At 38.3% G+C, this 20,597-nt stretch overlaps 1 protein-coding gene across 4 annotated transcripts in view; it reads right to left on the reverse strand.

Moving 5' to 3' along the window:
• DRM3 (S-adenosyl-L-methionine-dependent methyltransferases superfamily protein) overlaps positions 1–20,597 on the reverse strand; it is a 58,289-nt gene that overhangs the window by 33,647 nt on the left and 4,045 nt on the right. For 3 of the 4 annotated variants that reach the window (XM_089153433.1, XM_089153430.1, XM_089153432.1), the window contains exons 4-5: positions 10,907–11,017; positions 9,581–9,680 (exon numbers count right to left, since the gene is read on the reverse strand). In XM_089153433.1, the coding sequence (XP_089009559.1) occupies positions 9,581–9,680; positions 10,907–11,017 (211 nt within the window). Of the gene's footprint in view, positions 1–9,580; positions 9,681–10,906; positions 11,034–20,597 lie in introns of all 4 variants that reach the window. The other variant, XM_089153431.1, reaches the window with a different exon arrangement.

Genomic DNA, 20,597 nt, shown 5'->3' on the forward strand with positions numbered 1-20,597 from the left:
GGTCTACGATGGTATCAGAGCTCCTGTCATCAGCTTGAAGAAAACCCTCTTCCTCTCTCGCCTTGATCATGTATCTTCTAGTTTTTCCTTTTTACCTGGTTTGCAGCCACCAATTGCGGCATTTATTATGTTTTAGATCCTTCTTCGCAATTTATGAACTGATCTGCGTACCTGCCATTACCTCTACTGGTGTGCAAAGATAAGTGAAGTTCTTGGACGAGGAAGAGCCTGTCAAACCTGCACAGACACCACCCAAGGTCTGTTGAACATGTGCCAATCTAATACCAATTGCCTTGCTCTTGGTTGCCTCTATTTTGGCCCTCTGCCCTGCATTCATGTCTCCTACTGCACTTTAACTGGTAACCTCGATGACATACTCTGTTTGGTCTTATCAGTGCTACTAGAATACTTCTATATGGTTTACCACATGCTGTCTTTTCTGCCATAAGTTTGTTACTGTTCTATCTACAGATTCGACTCCAATCTTTTATTCTTTTGCTAGATAGGATATAACCTTGATATTGCCACTGTTTTTGCTGCTTTGTTTATTACTGGGATTACTACTATTGCTGCCCTATTTACCAGAATCTACTTCAGCCTTGTTATTCTTCTGCCAGATAGGAACTTGACTCGTCATTACTACCTTTGCTGCTGTTCGATTTATCAGAATCGAATTGAGCCTCTTTCCTTCTGGTAAATAGGATATCGTACGGTTACTTCAGGATTTTTTATTCCGGCTGGTTCTGTCATTGTTCTTCTTGAATATCCTAGTGGCTAGTGAGGCTGCTGCTGCACCAACAGAAAACAATGCACCTACACTTTCCTCTGAACAACTTAACATTCAGATAACCTCTATCAAGCTTCAAGGCAGCTCTGACTATCTTCAATGGGCGCAAGCTGTCTGAGTCTATATACTAGCCAAAGGTAAACTGACATTCATTGAGAGTGCACCCCCCCTCTACCAAAGATAAAAATTATGATGCCTGCTCCAAAGATAATCCCATTATAATGATATAGTTTTGGAATAGAATGGAACCAACAATTGCAGCCAATGTCATGTTTCACTCTACTAAATGGGATGATTTGAAGGAAATATATTCTCAACAAATTACGTAAGCCCTACAAAATTACTGCAGCTCGTTGAAAGGAAAGATGGACGACATTAAGAAACTTAAGACTCAACAAAATGAACATTTGGTTTCCAAATTCTTGGTAGATTGGATCCTAAACTCAGTATATAAAAGGACACCTGTTAGCTGGAGAGGTGTACCTACTTTGAGTGATGTCTTCTCTCCTCTCCAGCACAATGTCTCTTCAGGAGACACTAATCCATTGAATACACCTATAGGCAGTAATTGGACATTCATCACCTCCCAAGGTCGTGGTTCAGAGGGATGTCATTAATCTAATGGCCGCGGTCGACAGCATACTGATCTTGCCTCATGACAAAGTACTTTTCGTGGCAAAGCTGGTAATCTGGTGGAAGCCTATTGGGCAAAATATCGGAAACCTGAATGGGCTCATCAATTAGCTAATCCTGGGAGCCTGACAGTGGTTCTGACATAGTTCAGCCTACCACTACTGCACCAACTACTTCATTAGGAGATCAATTCAAAAGTCTACGTGATGTGCAAGCCAAATCATGCACCGCTTACAGAATATTGAAGCTTCCACTTTCAATTCACATGGAACTTCTACGTGACTGCCACTTTATCCCATGCAGGTACTAATTCATGCCTCCTCATCTTCCACATCCTCCCCTTGGACATTGATTCTAGGGCTTCTGTTCACATGATAAGTTTTATCTGATGCATAACGGTGCAGCTTTATCTGATGCATTGAGTCACAGATGAATATAAACTGGACTAGTATCTAAATTCATCTAAACACCATAAAATAGCTTGATATCCTATTGAGTTCTATTAGGAGTTCAACTCTAGGAGTTTTAGTTCACGTAATTTTCTGTTTTTTGTTACCCGAGTAAGGGTATTTATGTAATAATGTTATTTTCACTTTATTATAAATAGAGGGCTTGGGATCACACTGATTCATTAAGCCATTCTACCACAATCGATTTTCTCAACATGTCATCAGAGCCAAAAATGGATTGAGGAAAAGAGAAAAAAAGAAGCAAGAAAGGAAAGATCGTCTCTCCCCCTCTCTCGATTCCGCGACTAGGACCTGCTACCACTGCAACTGCATTACTTCTGCCCTTCAATCCCATCGCTGAGCCCTCCACACCCATTGCCTGCCTTCCCATTCCCATCGTTGACCTGAAAAAGCCCATTGCTAGACCTTCACACCCAAGATTTCTGCCATTACCTTGACCTGCAACTCACCAATACCATTGCTGTAATTCATCTTCTAACCATCGAACCTGCTGTCGTACCTGCAACCAGGCCTGCAGTTCACCTCTTCACCATTCCAGCAACCATCAAACCTTTTTCACCTCTTTTTGGAATCGTAAGGCTCTTGCAACCTGAAAAACAGAAAATTCTTCTTCTTCTAGAAGCAGACTTGCAACACCTGACTCACCAAACCTTCTTTAGCCACCGATCACCTCCAGATGACAGTGTTTTATAATTTTAAAGCAGTCCAAACCAGCATCCATTGAACCCACATGGACCAAACGAGACCTAGGGTCTATCTGTAAATTCGTATACTCCAAGGGTCTCTTTTTGTGAATTTGCACATATATATATATAGGGGTTTATTTGTGATTTCACATATACCCAGGATCTTTTTTGTGAATTCGCATATTTCTAGGGGTCTATTTATTATTTCTCATATATTTAGGGGCCTATTTGTAATTTTCCATATATCCAGGGGTCTCTTTTTCAAAAAAAGGGAGATGTCCTCTATTCTATGAATCCTTAGATGTATTTGGGTGGTGAGGCTATTCAGTTGTTTAAAAAGGGTGAAGACTGAAGAACTACAAACAATTTCTTAACATGGCAACCACCGATGGTACTACTACTCCCACTATTTCCGAATATTACCCCCCTCTTCTTCTTCTTTTGGTAAGATTTGATGGAACAAATTATTTGATCTGGTCTTGATCTGCATAGCTGACTATTGCCGGAAGAGGACTTGTTGAATACATTATAGGCACCACTATCAAACCTACCATCATAGGTGTTTCTCAGAGAAAAATGGATATCGAATGACTCCCTTATCACGCCGTTCCTTTTGAATTCCATGCATCCAAATATTGCCCATGGATGCCTATTACTTGATATTGCAGCCCAAATCTAGAAGGCTACAACAAAAACATATAGACAATTAGGGAATGATGCATATGTTTATGAGCTAAAATAGAAGCTTGATGAAACTAACCAAGAAAAATTAACTGTGGCCTAGTATTATGCTGAATTGCGATCTCTTTGGCAGGAGTTGGATCATTATGGGGATTATCACCCCATTAATCTAGATGATGTGGCTACTTATAAGAAGCATGTTGATAAGATTCGGGTATACTTATTGGCTAGTTCGAATGTGGAGTACGATCATATCAGGGTACAAGTATTGAGTTGTTCTCCCTTTCCCAAATTAAAACAGTCTTATGCCCTTGTTCAATGTGAAGAAAGCCGTTATAAGCTATGCTTCATGCTCCTATTGTGGAGAAATCAACCCTACAGTCTGTTAGAACCAAATTTGATTCGACTAAAGGAAATTGTCAAGTGTTAGCACTGTTACAAACCATATCATATCAATGCCAATTGTTGGAAGCTCCATAGGAAGCCTGCTGATTTTGAACAGAAAAGATGGCACAAAGAAGGGAAAACCAAAGGCTAATTGAAGTAGGGGACACCCTAGAAACTAGGGGACCTACAAAGTGGGCTACTAGACTCTTAGAATGAAACACCTATTCTTGATAGATAGTAAAGAAAAGGAATTGCAACACTTGAATTTTGATTAATCATGCATATAAGACAGCTAAAGCAGAGAAAGAAACACAATAAATCCTAACTGATAAGCACAACTAAACAAGAATCAATAGGGAAACAAGGGGATGGAGATCTTGGCACCATAACACTAAATTGAATGCAAGAGTATTAAGAAACTTAAAGAAAATAGAGTTGTCCTAATAAATATCAGATCTCTAACAAAGAATTCAACAATTAACAATGTAAGAAAATCTTAGGAAGTTTTGTTTTAATGAAAACTATTGCCAAAGAATAAATGAGAAGTATTTAGGGAGAGATAAGGTTACCTGCTGGTTCTAGCTGCCAAAACAGGGGTTAGAAAACATCTAGGAACATAAATAATAGAAGGAAAATATTTCTGAACAATGATGAAATCCAAGAAGGGGCATAGCGTTAGGATGGAGAAATACATCAAGACTACTGTACAAGCAATGAGAATAGAGGAGAAAAGGAAAAGAAGAAATAAAGAAAAAAAGTACACAGAGAAAGAAGAAAATTCTGACGGACAGAATAGCAGGGAAAGAGGGAGACAGAAAAAGAAAGAAAAGAAAACTGAGAAGAGTAGAGAGAATCAATAGAGACAGAAGAAAATAGCTATCCTAAATAGGGAAGAAAAGAAGAGATAAGTCTGATCATGCAAGATAGAAAGCAGGAGGAAAAGTGTGAGGACTTACCCGAGAGAGAGAGAGAGGAGGAAACCAAGCTAGAGAGATCTGCGCAAGAGAGAGAAATAATCTTCTTCTTTTTTTATTTTTTATTTTTTTCATTCATTGCTGCTAAAAACGAATTCTATACAAGGTTTAAATAAAAGAATTGATCCCTCACAACCCTACATGTTTATTTCCCAAAATAACCCCAACTTAAGTAGTAAATATAACCCAAACCCAAAATAATTCAAAATTGGGCCCAAAATAGACTCTAGGCCCAGCCTATAAAGGCTCAAACATAAAATTAAAAAAACTTAATAGCAAACTACTACCCAACCCACTAAGACTAAGGAAAATAACATGACAAACTGCCTATAAGCAGTGCTTCTCATCGAACCATAGGATCCTAGCAATTCGATAACCTCCGAACTAGTCGTCCATCCACATAGATGCTGTCGTGGGATGATCCCTATGTCGGCATTGTTGGTAAACTCAGAATTGCCACTGATGTCCTCATCACTAACTCTCTGAGGCTGTCCCCACAACACCCTCTGCAAACATTGATTTTTCATAGGAAGAATTAGCTACTCTGCGATGTATTTTGCAATCTTTTACTGTTGGTGCAACCTCTACCACTGCTTCCTTCACTGCCCATACCAACTCCTACCTTGCTACTTTAGGTAAAACTTTTAAAGACTTTCATGTTTCTTCATTTTCTACTCCTTGGATCATTGATACAGGAGCCACAGATCATACAATAGGTCCATCCTTTCTTTTCTTACATTATTCTCCTACTTCCGGGAAAGATAAAGTTCGAATTGCTGATGGCTCTTATTCTTCTATTGCTAGAAAAGGAACCATTTAGCATTCTCCATCACTTTCTTTGTCTAAAGTTTTGCATGTTCCTTCCTTCTCTACTAATTTACTTTCTATCAATAGTCTCACCCATGACTTGAATTGTAAATTGACATTTTTTCCATCTTACTGTGTCTTCTAGGATCCGGTAACGGGAAAGGAGATTGGACGTGGTAAACTAGACAATGGACTTTATCTGTTGGAGCCGATTGGAAGATCTACTTCTGCTCTGGTTGCATCTTCTCATCAGGTCCATTCAATAATGTTAGACCTTTATCAGTGGCATTGTAAGCTTGGTCACCCCCCTCTAAGAACTCCTAAAAGGTATTTCCTTATTTAGTTTCATTTTGTAATAAGGACAACTTTTTTTTGTGAAGCTTGCATTTTTGTGAAGCAAACTTGTTCTACTTATTTATCTTCTCTTCATAATAGAAACCTATTCCTTTTTTGTAATTCATACCGATGTTTGGGGCCTGTACTGACGTGTCTATTATTACTGGCTATAGATACTTTGTTACTTTTATCGATTGTCACTCTAGTTCTACGTGAATTTATATTTTAAAACAAAAAATGAGGTTTTTCGAGGTTTTCATGATTTTCATAATATGATTAAAATTCAATTCAATGCTATTGTGAAGATCCTTTGTAGTGACTATGGCACAAAGTATATTAATGGTGAATTTAGAGATATCTCTCTGACTCCAACATAATACACTAGACTAGTTGTGTTGATACGGCTTCCCAGAATGGGGTTGCCGAAAGGAAGAACCAGCATCTTTTAGAGATCACCCGTTCTATTATGATTGCTATGAATGTCGCTGACCAATATTGGAGTGATGCTATACTCATTGCCTCTTACCTTATGAATAGGATGCCAAATCAGATACTTGGTTTCAATGTCCAAATGAGATTCCCCAGGGAGACTCTTCTTTTGTTATTCCCCCAAAGGTTTTTGATTGTGTGTGTTATGCCAGAATCACAGCCCACTGGAGTAAATTGGCTCCCCGTAACCTCTTCTACATCTTTTTGGGATATTTTGCAACTCAAAAGGGGTACAAATGTTATCATCCTCCTTTAAGAAAAGTCATTATGTCCATGGATGTATTTTTTAATGAGTCTTGCCCTTACTATACACCTCTCCAGGGCCAGAGTCCAAAAGGAGAGGTGTTCTTTCCCACTTTGGACCATCCTACCATAGACTCTCACACACCACCACAACACAACTTAGAAGCTCAAGAAGAGATCAACCAGGGGGAGACTTCGGCCAGTATATCGGATAACTCTAATTCTCCCCCTCCGTTTTCTGAATCATGTGAAGAACCTGATTAGGGGGAGACCACTCATGTGAGGCATACTATTGAGGTCTTTCAAAATAAGATTGGCTAGAATAAGAAAGTACAAACTAATCAAAGGAAGAATTATAATCGGCAAAAGCAAGTGAAGAAAAATGACATGTTACTACTTTAGTCTTTTGCTCCAGAATCAGATTCTATTGTTTATCTTCTTCTGATCTTACTATTACTATTAGAAAAGGAGTTAGATCTTGTACTCAGCATCCCATAGCTAAATATGTTTCTTTTGACTCCTCGTCTGACTCTTATCATGCTTTTATATCCTCTCTATTATCTATTTGTGTCCCTAAAAGTTGGTTGGACGACTATGCTAATAAGAAATGGAAGACAATTATGGTAAAGGAAACGCAAACAATAAAGAAAAATGATACATAGGAGCTGCTTACACTTCCTCCACGAAAAAAACATATGGGTTGTAAATGAGAGTTTGTGGTAACAGAATATGGATGGGTTGGTTAACAGGTCAAAGGCTAGATTAGTTGCAAAGGGGTTTACCCAGACCTATAGGATTGATTATCAAGAGACTTTTGCTCTTGTTGTGAAATTGAACACTGTTAGAGTTTTGTTATTTGTGGTTGTGAACAAATACTGAAATCTACACCAACTAGATGTAAAGAATGCCTTGTTGCAAAGAAGGTTGGAGGAAGTCTATATGGAGATCCCATATGGTTTGTCTGATGACAATACTACGAGGAAAGTTTATCGGTTGAAAAGGTTAATTTATGGGTTGAAACAATCTCTTAGATGCTGGTTTGGACGCCTCCAGAAGGCAGGAGTGACCTCTATTGGGTACAAGCAAAGCAATGTTGATCATACATTGTTTATCAAGAAGTCAGGAACCAATATCACTCTTCTCATTGTTTATGTGGACGATATTGTCATCACATGTAATAATGGTGAGGAAATACAGAGATTGAAGGATTCTTAGTAAAACATTTGAGATTAAAGATCTAGGGAAGTTATAGTACTTCCTAAAAATTGAGGTGGCTTGATCAAAGAACGATATATACCTATCCCAAAGGAAGTATGTTCTAGATTTACTATCAGAAGTGGGAATGTTGTGTTATAAAGCAATTGATACCCCTATTGAGATTGGGACTAAACTTAAGGAGAAAGATGGAGAATTAATGGACAAAGGAAGACATCAAAGGCTGGTAAGGAAGCTTATTTAATTATCTCACACTAGGCCAGACATTGCTTATGTAGTAGGAATAGTAAGACAGTTCATGCATGATCCATATTCAACTTATATAAAAGTTGTTACTAGAATACTGCAGTACTTGAAGGGAACTCCTAAAGAAGGACAACTTTTATCACCCACCGACAATCTAAGGGTAGAAGCTTACACGGATGCAGACTGTGTTGGGTCTCCTAACAGAAAGTCAATTTCAAGTTACTGTACATTTATTGGAGGTAATCTAGTTACTTGGAGGAGTAAAAACAGAATGTGGTAGTTTTATCCAGTATAGAAGCTGAATACAAAGCTATGGTTTGTGAGCTACTATGGTTGAAAGGTCAGCTACGGAATTCAAGTTCAAAAACCTATGATGTTGTATCGTGACAAGAAGGCGGCCATTAGTGCCAGTGCCAATAATCATGTGCAACGTGATCGAACTAAGCACATTGAAATTGTATATTTTTTGTCAAAGGAAAGCTGGAATAAGGGCTCATCTGCATGCCTTTTGTGAAATCTGGAGAGTAAGTGGCAAACATTTTCACTAAGGGTTTATAGGAAATAGATTTCCTTCCTATTGTGGGCAAGTTAGGCATGACGAACATCTATGCCTCAACTTGAGGGGGAGTGTTAAGTTCTATTAGGAGTTCAACTCTACGAGTTTCAGTCCATGTAATTGTCTATTTTTTGTTACCCCAAGTAAGGGTATTTATGTAATAGTTCTTTTCACTTTATTATAAATAGTGGGCTTAGGATCACATTGATTCATTAAACCATTCTACCACAATCGATTTTCTCAACACATCTGGTCCATCTTAAAAAATTGGAAGGAAGCCAAAAATTCCAAGCTCTAACTAAAATGGAAAGAACAAGTAAATAAGAGTGAGGATGTTGGTCTTGGATTTTGAGAACCTTTTTAGGCACTTCCATTTGCGATCGGATTGGTAAGCTAGTGTATTGTGCCTTGATCCATCACCTTTGGTGGGAGCACAATCTTAGGAGATGGACTTCCAAATCCCGATCCATAGATAGGATTTGGAGTGTCATCTATTTTGATGTTTCTTCTAGGCTGATAGCTATTCCCCATCCCCCTGTTGATGATACCCCAAGGAACAGGCTCATTGTTGTCTCCTGGGGTCTTAGTTCTGCTTTTCGGTCTTCTTCTTAAAAACCTTGTTCTCTTGCTTTCGTTTCTTTAATATAATTATTTATTCATCCAAAAAAAAAAAGAGTGAGGATGTTGGACAATTTAAGTGATGTAGCATTAAGAAAACACTTCCCTCTATGCAGTTCTCAATGGATTGTTCAGCCATTAAACGCATTAAGTCTTTCCTCACATCCCCAATTTGTCCCTTTTTGTGTTCTATAAGAACATTCAAAGTAAATAAAAAAGAAAGAAAAAAAAGTTTTGACTGCGCAAGTGCGCAGTGAGGAACTAGTGGGGCATAATAATGTAATAAAGAATAATAAACATTCTACTACAATACTAAACAAAAACATAGACCCAAAGTATAGATATATAACAAAAAAATGATACTATCAACATACTAGACAGCAACATAGACCTAGACTATAAATATGTAATAAACATACATGAAAAATCAATTCTGGTAACAGCTTACACACCAAGCCTATCGATTGCTAACTCAACTTCATCCACGGAGAAATTCATCATTAATAAGGACGCCCTTTTGTCTTCATTAAACTCAGATGACACATCAAGTTCCTGTCAGATACATGTAAGGATAGTCATTAAAAGAAAAAATCGTATAACAGCACTAACATACTAACCATGGAACTGTGATTCCCTAAAAGAGTACAATCTTTGCTAACGGAAAACAAGAGAAGTCAGTCAACCCACCGAGAAATTACATGCTTTGAGAACTGAATACAATTGGGCAATAAGCTAATAGTCGAAGTATCAATACCCAGATTGAACTTTTTCCATTACAGTAGATTTAGTGATTTCAGAAACTACATAAATAAAACTTTTAGAAACAGCAGCATTACATTTTCATATATTTTTTCCTGTAAGGTATTGTTTGTATGTAGAAGCGTGGTGAGAAAAATAAACACGTGGAACCCATATGTAGTGGGGGTGGGGGACTAGGAAAGGAAAACAAAGGATTTTGTGGAAAAATATTAGATGTGGTCCCACTTTTGCTATATCCCACACTTTTCCACAAAGTCCTACTACATAGGCAACACTTTTGAAAAGGGATGGGGTGGAAAAAGTAACATACCACATCAGTAGAGAAGCTTCCTCAATTTAAGGAAGCTTGTGTGCCCACTTTTTCACCCCATTGAACCAGACAATCCATGTTTTGGAATTTCATAGATAAGTTTATTTTTTCACAACCCATTTCAGATTCAGCAAACAAACGGTGCCTAAGTATTTCGATAAGCATATAACTTTGTCTACTCTTTTTTTAAATTTATATAAGCTGAATGGGAATCTCAAAGAACACAAGTAACTTAGCTTTCAAAATTTTCATAATCAGTTTATAATCATTCAAGACAACATATTGCTACCTACCTATATTTCCTCCTTTTATATTCTCTCAAACTCTTCCCAATCCCAATCATTCAAAAAAGTCAGATCACATTTTAATTATGGACCTTGCTCCTGTTCTTGCTGTAACTCAACATCCATTCCAGTTGCCTCCCACATTTCTCTTGCTCACCCCTTAGTGCTCTTCCTATTTACCTCAATCCATATTTTAAAAATATAATTCCTAGTTATAATAACTTAATAAAAGTGAAGTAGGTAGGCTGATAAACTGGGTAGGTTCAACTTTTCCTGTATCCTTTTTCTGATTTCTTATGTAGATGAGACACGTGAAGAAAAAAACACCACATTCACATGATTCAATTAGCATATAATTGGAGAATGTGTTAGCCTAGCATTTTAAGTACAAGAAAAGTAGCAGAATTGTCACACTTATAAGTTACCTCAATATCATTAATATCGGTAGCATCTTCAGGAGAGCTAACACCATTGCTGCAGCTACTGAACAAGGCATCAAGAGAATCTGAGGATTCAGAACTTGATTTTTTAAGTACCTGATTCATCAAAAGCCTATCAACAATTATCCTTTAGTATTTGCCACGTAATCCGTATCAATGCCCAAAACATTCTATCACACTGATGCTAACCATTCCAAGAATATATGATTAAATACCAAATTCAGTATCTATGTTTTGAGAACAAGTTTCCCTCTACATTCCATATGCAGGTGAAACATGACAACATTTACCAAAGTCTTCTTTCACAATTACAAACAAAATGTCAAAATCAAAGAATAATATAACAAATTCAAGATCTACATCACTAACTTTACTCATTAGCATCCAAACAAGAGGGACGGGCAGTTTACTTTTATGTACATTAATTCAATTATGTATTCCAGAGTGAAAACCAAACAAGTTTGCAGCTTCATCAGATCCAATTATGAACATCAGATCATCAAACTCACGTAACTGAGAAAATAAGCTGGCTTTGGGCTTCCAACTCTGAAACTGGCATATCTAAATCTTCAACCAAACTATAGTAAAGTTACACTACTGCAATTCATGAGCCAGAGGATGGCATCCCCTCCTAACAAGTATCCCAAATTAGGGGGGGGGGGAGCCCAATTACCAACAGTAATAGACATGTAGTGCTGCACCCCGTTGAATCAGATCAACTTGCTCTTTAGGGAAATGAATAGGATCTCATCACACTTGATACTGCCCTATCTAAATCCCTGTCATGTAATATGCTGGCTGATTCAGTTTTCCTCACACATGCCTAAATTCCAACTCTATCACCATAGCTGCCTCTTACAAAATTCTCCCTTTTATAGCTTGACACTTCCAAGGCCCTTGGATAGACCCATTAAGAATATCTATTATTAATTTAGAATAAGATCTGATGGAGACCAGCAAATACCCTTCTTGAGAGCATATTCTAATCCCCCGAAGTATGGCTTGCAATTCCATTGCCAATATTGATAACTGTTCCGCTCTACCAGCATATGCCATAATAGGACAGCCGGAATTATTCCTTAGAACCCCATCATATGAAGCTATTGAATTCGCCAAAGCCCCGTCACTGTGCAATGAGATCATATTTCTGGAAGGCCTAAACCAGGATCAAAATTTTGGAATCCTATTCTTCCGAACAACCTGAATATTCCACCTCTCAACTACATAAACAGTCTAGGCAGTTCTCTTAGTAGCAATGCACAGAGCAGCACATTTACTTTCACATTATCCAAAAAGGCTGCAATTAACTGCTCTGTTGTTCGGGTCTTGTCCCTGAAGATCTGATAATTCCTCTCAGTCCCAAAGGTGCTGAATGGTTGCACAAAGAGCCAACTTTGCAATAACTCCAACTCTCTCCTTTACCACCATATGTTTACACTCACCCAAATAGCAGTTTCAGACAACCTTGTTATTTCCCTCTTTCTTAGTTAACATTTTAAAGGTACCTTTCCACGCGAAGGAGTTAAAATTACAATGAAAGGTAGGCAGTCCCTACTCTCAACCCCTACCCAACAAAAACAGCAAATAGGTTGCACCAAATCTTCCTTTTCACCAAATTGTCTCAGGCATCTCTAAAACATCTCCAAGCAGTAAATGAGTGTCTAGGGTATTATCAGCAGACCACACCACCTTCCACTAATTGACCTGTGTTTTCAGACAGATGACATCCCAAGCTGATTTGATAGTGAAGAAACCAGTGGCAGTCCCTTTCCAAACCACCACATCGACCTTAGTATGATTGATCCTTTCTACAAGGGGTAAGTCTCACCATACAGCCAGCAAATTTGATGATCGTCCTCAAGGCTATCACGGCATCAAGGCAGCCAAGGCGGTTGGCGAACTGCTTAAGCGCCAGGGCAATTAGGCAGCACCTTGGAAACAAGGCATTTTAGTGTACATTTTTTCAATACAACTATTTTATGTGGCACAAACAGCACACCAAAACTTATATAGTTTTACTACAAGCTAAACAAATATTAATGAATCATAATTATGCAAAATACTATAAAAAATCATAAGTTCATCTCATCATAATACAAATATACAACAGCAATCAGCAACATAACATAATAACATTATAGCATATGATTATGATCTATATAAAATAATAAATCTAAAATGAAAATAGTAATTATACTTACCTCTGTGATGTCAAATAAGTGCCATGTGCCTAGACCCTATGAGCATTTTACATATGACCTCAGCCCTCATATATACAATTGTTGCTCAACCTAAAACATCCGAATTTTTTCATCCGACTTTATTTTAAGTAAAAGAATAATTCTCGAAACCAAATTTTAATTCGTCTGCTTTTTTTACTGCCTATTTGACTGAACTGATAAATTAGTTAGTTGCATTATTCGAATAATTCTCTGTCTAAATGAATCCCCAAATCTTAAATAATTAACTATTATATTCTCATATGGCTTTGTACAATAAAATTTGATTTTTGAAAATATTAAAAAAAAAAAAAACTTGGTACAAAATGTTAAAAAAGCAACTGCTTTATCGCCTAGGCGTCAATATGGCACAGAAGGCAACGTTGCCTAGGTGAAAAAACAGTCTTTTTTTTCATGTCCAAAAAGTAATGTATCACCTAGGGGACAAAAAACCACCTTGGGGCCTCTTTCATATCAATGATCATTTTGTACGACTTCTCCATGGTCCATCAATGAGAAACTTGTGTATCGTCTCCATACACTGAGACCTCTCATCTAAAATGATAATGTTTCCATATCTTTTGATAAATACTCCTTAGATGCCAATTTTCCAGCCACATACAAGTACCCTTTCCATCACTAAAGACATGTTAGTATGAGGGGTTCCACCTTATCCCCATACTTCAGAACCTTTCACCAAATGTAGGAGCAGTTAGGAATTTTCCTTTTTTTTTGTTACAACCAACCCCCCCCCCCCCCTCCCTTTCTTTCCTCCCCCACTTTCCTCCCCTCCACCTCCGTGTCCCCCCCCCCCCCCCCCCCCCCCCCCCCCCCCCCCCTTCTTTTCCCCTTTTCTATTAGTGTTGGTTTTGTCTTGTATAGGAGTTAAGTTAGAGTTTGTATTCATATAGAATTCTATTCCTTGTAATATTCTACTTTCCACTTAATTATAAATAAAGGGCTTGAGATCATGGATCAATAAGCCATTCTACTACAATCGTTTCTTTCAACATGGCATCAGAGCCTAAGTTCGATTAGTATGTTCTTCTATTTTTTCTGTTCTTCAAACCTATAAACCCACAGCAGATTTTTTTTCTCCAAAACCCTTCGCAGTTTTTTCTTGTTCTTCAACAACCTAATTCTGCAACCATCGTTTGGCAGAAATTTTTTCCCTTTTCAAACCCATCGCACCGCACCGCTGCACTATTTTTCAGTTCCACCTAGAAGACCAGAGAAGAAAAAAGGGAAGAGAAAAAGAACCACAACTCCCTGCTGCTTCTTGCGATTAGAAAAATAGAATCGCAGCCACAACCTGCTGTCTGCTTCTTGCGATTAGGTAAACTGAATCACAGTGGGCTAGACCAAGAAGAAAGGAAAGAGAAGAGAGCCCCATCGCCTCCCTCACCTTATGCTGCTGCATCATCTTCCCAATCGTGCGCAACATAAATCTTTGATTTTTCAGGTGTGTGGAAGAAGATATCGATTGTTATTTGGTTGGTTTTTTGGGTTCAACTTTTGATTTGGTTCTTTAGTTCATTGTTTGGTTCAATTCTTGGTTCATTGTCCAAAATAGACTAGACTGAACCATTTTTTTTTTTTTTTTTTTTTTGTCTCTGGTTCTATTGGACTGCACCAGAATTTTTCTTTGGTTCAAAAAAAGAAGAGAGAAGAAGAAGAGGGAAAAGGAGATTTGATCTATCATTGTTTGCTATTGCATTTGCGCTTTTGTTTTTTTTTCAGGTGGTCAAGAACTGCAGACAATTTTTTCAACATGGCAACTATCGATGGTACTCTCGCTCCCACCGCCCCGAACATTACCCAAATTTTCATCCTCTTTCGGTAAGATTTGATGGGACAAATTATTTGATTTGGTCACGATCCTTACTTAACTATTGCTGAAGAGGACTTGTTGGATACATTACTGGCACCACCATCAAACCTTCTTACCACAAGCGTTTCCACAGATAAATGGATCTCGAATGACTCTCTTATTATGTCATTTCTCTTGAATTCCATGATTTCAAATATTGCCCGTGGATATCTATTACTTGATATCGCTGCCCAAATCCGAAAGGCTACTATTGAAACATATGGACGGTTGGGGAATAATGCACGTGTTTATGAGCTACGAAAGAAGCTTCATGAGACTACCCAAAAGGAACTGATTGTGGCCCACTATTATGCTGAGTTGCGATCTCTTTGGCAAGAGTTGGATCATTATGGGGATTATCACCCCACTAATCCAGATGATGTGGCGACTTATAAGAAGCACATTGATAAGATTCGAGTATATGACTTCTTGGCGGTTTGAACGTTGAGTACGATCGATCGAGTACAAGTCTTAAGTCGTTCTCCCTTTCCTACACTAGAGCAGTCTTATGCTCTTGTTCGGTGAGGAAAGTCGTCGATTAGCCATGCTTCATACTCCTATTTTGGAGAAATCAGCTTTACAGTCTGTTCGCACTAAATCTGATCCGGCTAAGGAGATTGTCAAGTGTGAGCACTGTCACAAACCCTATCATACTAAGGAAAATTGTTGGAAACTCCATGGGAAGCCTCGCTGATTTTGAGAAAAAAGAGCACAAAAAAAGGAAATCGAAAGCTCATATCTCTCAGACAGCTTTCCACGCCCTCTGCAGATTTGGTCTCTCACGAGGAGTTAACTTCTTTGCGACGTATTCTCCAATCTTCTCTCCGTACAGCCTCTACCACTCGCTTCCTCTACTAATCACACCAACTCCTACCTTGCTACTTCAGTAAAACTTTTACAAGCTTCCAAGTTTCTTCGCTTTCTACTCCTTGGATTATTGATACCGAGCCACGGATCATATGCAGTTTATCCTCTTTTTTCTTACAATATTCTCCAACTTCGAAAGGATAAAGTTCAATTTTGATGGCTCCTATTCTTCCATTCTGGAAAAGGGACCATTCAACATTCTCCATCCCCTGTCTTTGTCTAAAGTTTTACATGTTCCCTCTTTCTCTACTAACTTGCTCTCTATCGCCAGCCTTCACATGACTTAAATTGTAAAGTGACATTTTTCCCATCTTATTGTGTCTTTCAGATCCGGTAACGGAAGGAGATTGGACTGGTAAACTAACAATGGACTTTATTTGCTCGCCATTAGATCTACTTCTCTCACTACATCTTCTAATCAGTCCATTCTAATATCGACCTTCATCGTGCACCGTAGGCTAGGTCACCCCCTCTGGAACTCTTAGAAATATTTCCGATTTAGTTTCTTCTTGATGAGGATGATTTTTTTGTAGCCCGCATTTTGCGCGGCTCTTCTACTTATTTACCTTCTCTTCATAATAGAAAAATATTCCTTTTATGTTAATTCATCCGATGTGTGGGGTCCCCGCCACGTGTGTCTATCATCGGCCATAGGTACTTTGTTACTTTTATTGATTGTCACTCTCGTTCTACATGGATTTATCTTTTAAAACAAAAAATGAGTTTTCCGATGTTTTCGTGATTTTCATAATATGATTAAAACTCGCTTCAATGCCACCGTGAAGATCCTTCGCAGTGACAATGCACGTATATTGATGGTGAATTTCAAAGATATCTCTCGACTCGCATAATACATCGACTAGTTCGTTGATCGCTGCCCAAAATGGGTGGCCAAAGGAAAATCGCATCTCTTAGAGATACCCGTTCTATTATGATTGCTATGAATGTCCTACCGATCTAGTGATGCTATTCTCACCCTTCTTACCTTATGAATAGGATGCCCGTGGATACTTGGTTTTAAATGTCCTAATGAGATTCTTCAGAGCCTCTTCTTTTGTTATTTCCCAAAGGTTTTTGGATGCGTTTTATCCAATCCCCCCCAGTTTGGCTCCCCCCTCGCTGCATATTTTGGGTTTCTCGCTACTCGAAGGTACAAATGTTATCATCCTCCCTCCAGAAACCATTGTATCCATGGATGTACTTTTTCTATTTTGCCCTTACTTACACCTCTCCGGGGGAGAGTCCTAAGAGAGGTGTTCTTTCCACTCTAGATCTTCCTTTCACACCCAACACAACTTAAGAGTCCCGTTTTCCACCGGGAGACTTCCCTCCCGAGGACTCTATCCTCCCCCTTCATTTCAACCATTGAAGAACCTGCCGAGACCACTCTTGAGACACCTGTTGGGTCTTTCCCTTACCATATCCTTATCAGAGAATACCCCTCGTGGAGAAGGGTCTTCCCTTCTCTCCCGCTCCTATCGTTCTCCGGTATCTTCTTCCGATCTTCCTTTCTTTTTCTCTTTCTCCATCCCATGCTAAATATGTTTCTTATAACTCTTTCTCACTCCTACCTCTTTTATATCCTCTCTCTCTCCTTCCTGTTCAGCCTATCTTAGTAGGCTTTGAAATGCCATGAGAAATGCACTTGGAGCTGTTACACTTCCTCCACCCTCATGTTTTTGTTCTTATATCCCTTGCTCTTTCTTTCCCCCTTTTTTTCCCTTTCCCCTTCCTTCTCAGTTCGTTGTCCGTAGCTGTGAACAAACACTGAACTTGCACCAACTAGACGTAAAATGCCTTCTTACATGGGGAGTTAGCGAAGAGGTCTATATGGAAATCCCACTGGTTTTTCCGATGACAATCCTGCAGGGAAAGTCCGTCGGTTGAAGAGGTCAATATATGGGTTAAACGTCTCTAGATCTTGGTTTGGACGCCTTCGAAGGCAATGACTTCTATTGGGTACAAGCAGCAATGCGATCATACCTATTTGTCGAAGTCAGTACTAACATCACACTTCTCATTGTCTATGTAGACGATATTGTCATCACGGGAATGATGGTGAAGAAATTCAAAAGTTAAGGACTATCTTGCAAGGTTTGAAATTAAAGATCTAGGGAAGTTCGATTTCTTAGGGATTGGGTGGCTCGATCAATAAAGGTATATTCCTATCCCGAAAGTATGTCCTAGATCTATTATCGGTGGGAATGTTGGGGTGTAAGTAGTTGATACCCCTATTGAGTGGAGCTAAACTTAAAGAAAAGAGGGAGACCAGGGACAAGGAAGATACCAAAGGCTGGTAGAAGCTTATCTACTTGTCTCACCCGGCCGACATTGCTTATCTGTAGGTATAGTGAGTCAATTCATGCATGATCCATTTTGCTCATATGAAGGTCTGTTATCGATACTCGGTTTGAGGGAACTCTGGAAAGGATACTTTGTCACCCACCGATATCTAAGTAGCATCCCGATGCGTCGCTGGATCTCCAGCGAGTCAATTTCGGTTCTGACCTTTATTGGAGGTAATCTGTTCTTGGGAGTAAGACGAATGTGGTGCTTTATCTAGTCTGGCTGAATATAGGGCTATGGTTCGTGGAGTTTGTGAGCTACTTGGTTGAAAGGCTTGCGCAAGATATTGGAGTCCAAGTTCCAAACCCCATGATGTTATATTGTGACAACAAGGCTGCTATTAGTATTGCTAATAATCCAGGCAACATGATCGAACTAGCACATTGAATTGCGTTTTTGTCAAAGGAAGTTGGAACAGGGCTTATCGCATCCTTTGTAAGATCAAGCCTTGCGGTGTTTCACCAGGGATTGAGAGAATTTCCTTCCATTGTAGGCAGTTAGGCATGAGTAATATCTATGCCTCAACTGAGGGGAGTGTTGGATTCTATTAGAGTCTATGGTTTGTATAGGAGTTAGTTGGGTTTGTATTCATATAGAATTCTATTCCTTGTAATATTCTACTTTCCACTTAATTATAAATAAGGGCTTGAGATCATGGTCAATAGCCATTCTACTGGGGCGGGGCGGGGGGGGGGGGGGGGCGGGGGGGGGGGGGGGAGGGGTTTTTTTTTGGGAAAAAAGGGGTACACCCCCGGGGGTGGTTTTTTGCTCCCGGGTGTTGGGGTTTTGGTGTTCCAAAATCTTTTTCTAAATTTTGACACGGTGGGTTTTTGGTTATTCTAGCCTCGTTTTCAGTGTCCATCCAAATTTGAGGCCAATAGATGACTGGGAGTGTTGTTTGTGCCTAAAACCTAATCCAAAGTGATGTTCTTGATTGGAACATGCTTGGCTATATGCGGGCAAAACTAAAAGTTCGGAACATGAATTTTAACCAATATAATATGGATATTATGCAAGTCAACACTAAGGTTTTTATTAAAATGCAACAACAAATACAAGAAGTGGAATTCAATATACAAATAGTTGTCGAAGAGATCCATTCCCTGGGTCATGGAGGAGTACTTTAAATACTGGACATAAGCATGCCATGACATGGTACAGATGAAGTTGTCCATATAGTTCATCACTGGGATGATTGGTTGTGTTGGTCTTAATGGATATCCAAAGATGGAGTCCACAAATGATACACTTGATCCATCTCCATACCCATATACAAAAATGCTACTAGATTAGCAGATGAACCACCATAGCCACAGGCCCTGTATAGTACAACCCCTTGGAATTTTCAAAATTTCACTGCTATTTTCAAGATTTCAGCCTAGTTTCCACAATTTGACCATAGTTTTACCAACATCTGAAACTTTTCGATTTCGGCGGGAATTTCATTTTGCCCACTACCGAGATGGCAAAATTTTGCTTTGCTTCCCTGAAATGTAATACATTGACATTTTGAATTTAGGCTCAACGATCACTTTTGTGATATTTTGTACCAGAACTTTTTTTTTTTTTTGTGGACTTTTTATAACATCAAACTTGATTCTACAAAATCATATAAAAATATAATAGTTAATTCATTTCGGATTCGGGATTAGATGGAGAATCATTTAAAATAGGGATAATTATTGTTGTCCCCCTATACTATAGCTTAATTACTAAAATGACTTTGCTCTTTATGAAATTACTGCTGCCCCCCTTAGTATTACAGTATTAAGAGATTGCTACAGTTGAATGTCTAATGTCTATTTTGTTCTTCTAAAATTAAGAAGTCAAAACACAATACTATTCTCATTTAGGAAAAAACCATATCAAGTACCAATTTTAGAGTTGTATTCCTATTATTTAAAAATTAAAAAAAAAACTACCTAAATTATTTTGTTCTACTAAGAAAAGGAACTTCCTAAAATTGATAATGCTAAACTATATAGTAAATAAATGAAAACCTACTGGAAGTAGGAACTTCTTAAAATTGATAACATTAAATTGGAAAGTAAATAACAAAAACTAAAACATAACACCAAATTGAAAAGTAAATATAAAAAAGCTAAAAAAATAAGGAGCTCCCAAATTAGGGTTAAATTTTTCCTAATTACTAAGCTAATAATATAATTTAATATAAAGTGTAAATAAGTAGAATAAAACCTTTCGGGTTATTTTGGGATTTTTAAATAAATAAAAATTGCCACATCATCACTTAACTAACAAAGTTTAACAGTAGGGGGCAGCAGTAATTACAGGTAAAGTCTAAGGTTGGATTAGTAATTTAAAAAGGTATAGGGAATAAAAGTAGTAATTAAACTATAGTACAGGGGGCAAC

Source organism: Hakea prostrata, chromosome 4, assembly GCF_041222555.1.
Source record: "Hakea prostrata isolate BN-2017 chromosome 4, UWA_Hpros_2, whole genome shotgun sequence".
Classification (NCBI taxonomy): domain Eukaryota; kingdom Viridiplantae; phylum Streptophyta; class Magnoliopsida; order Proteales; family Proteaceae; genus Hakea; species Hakea prostrata.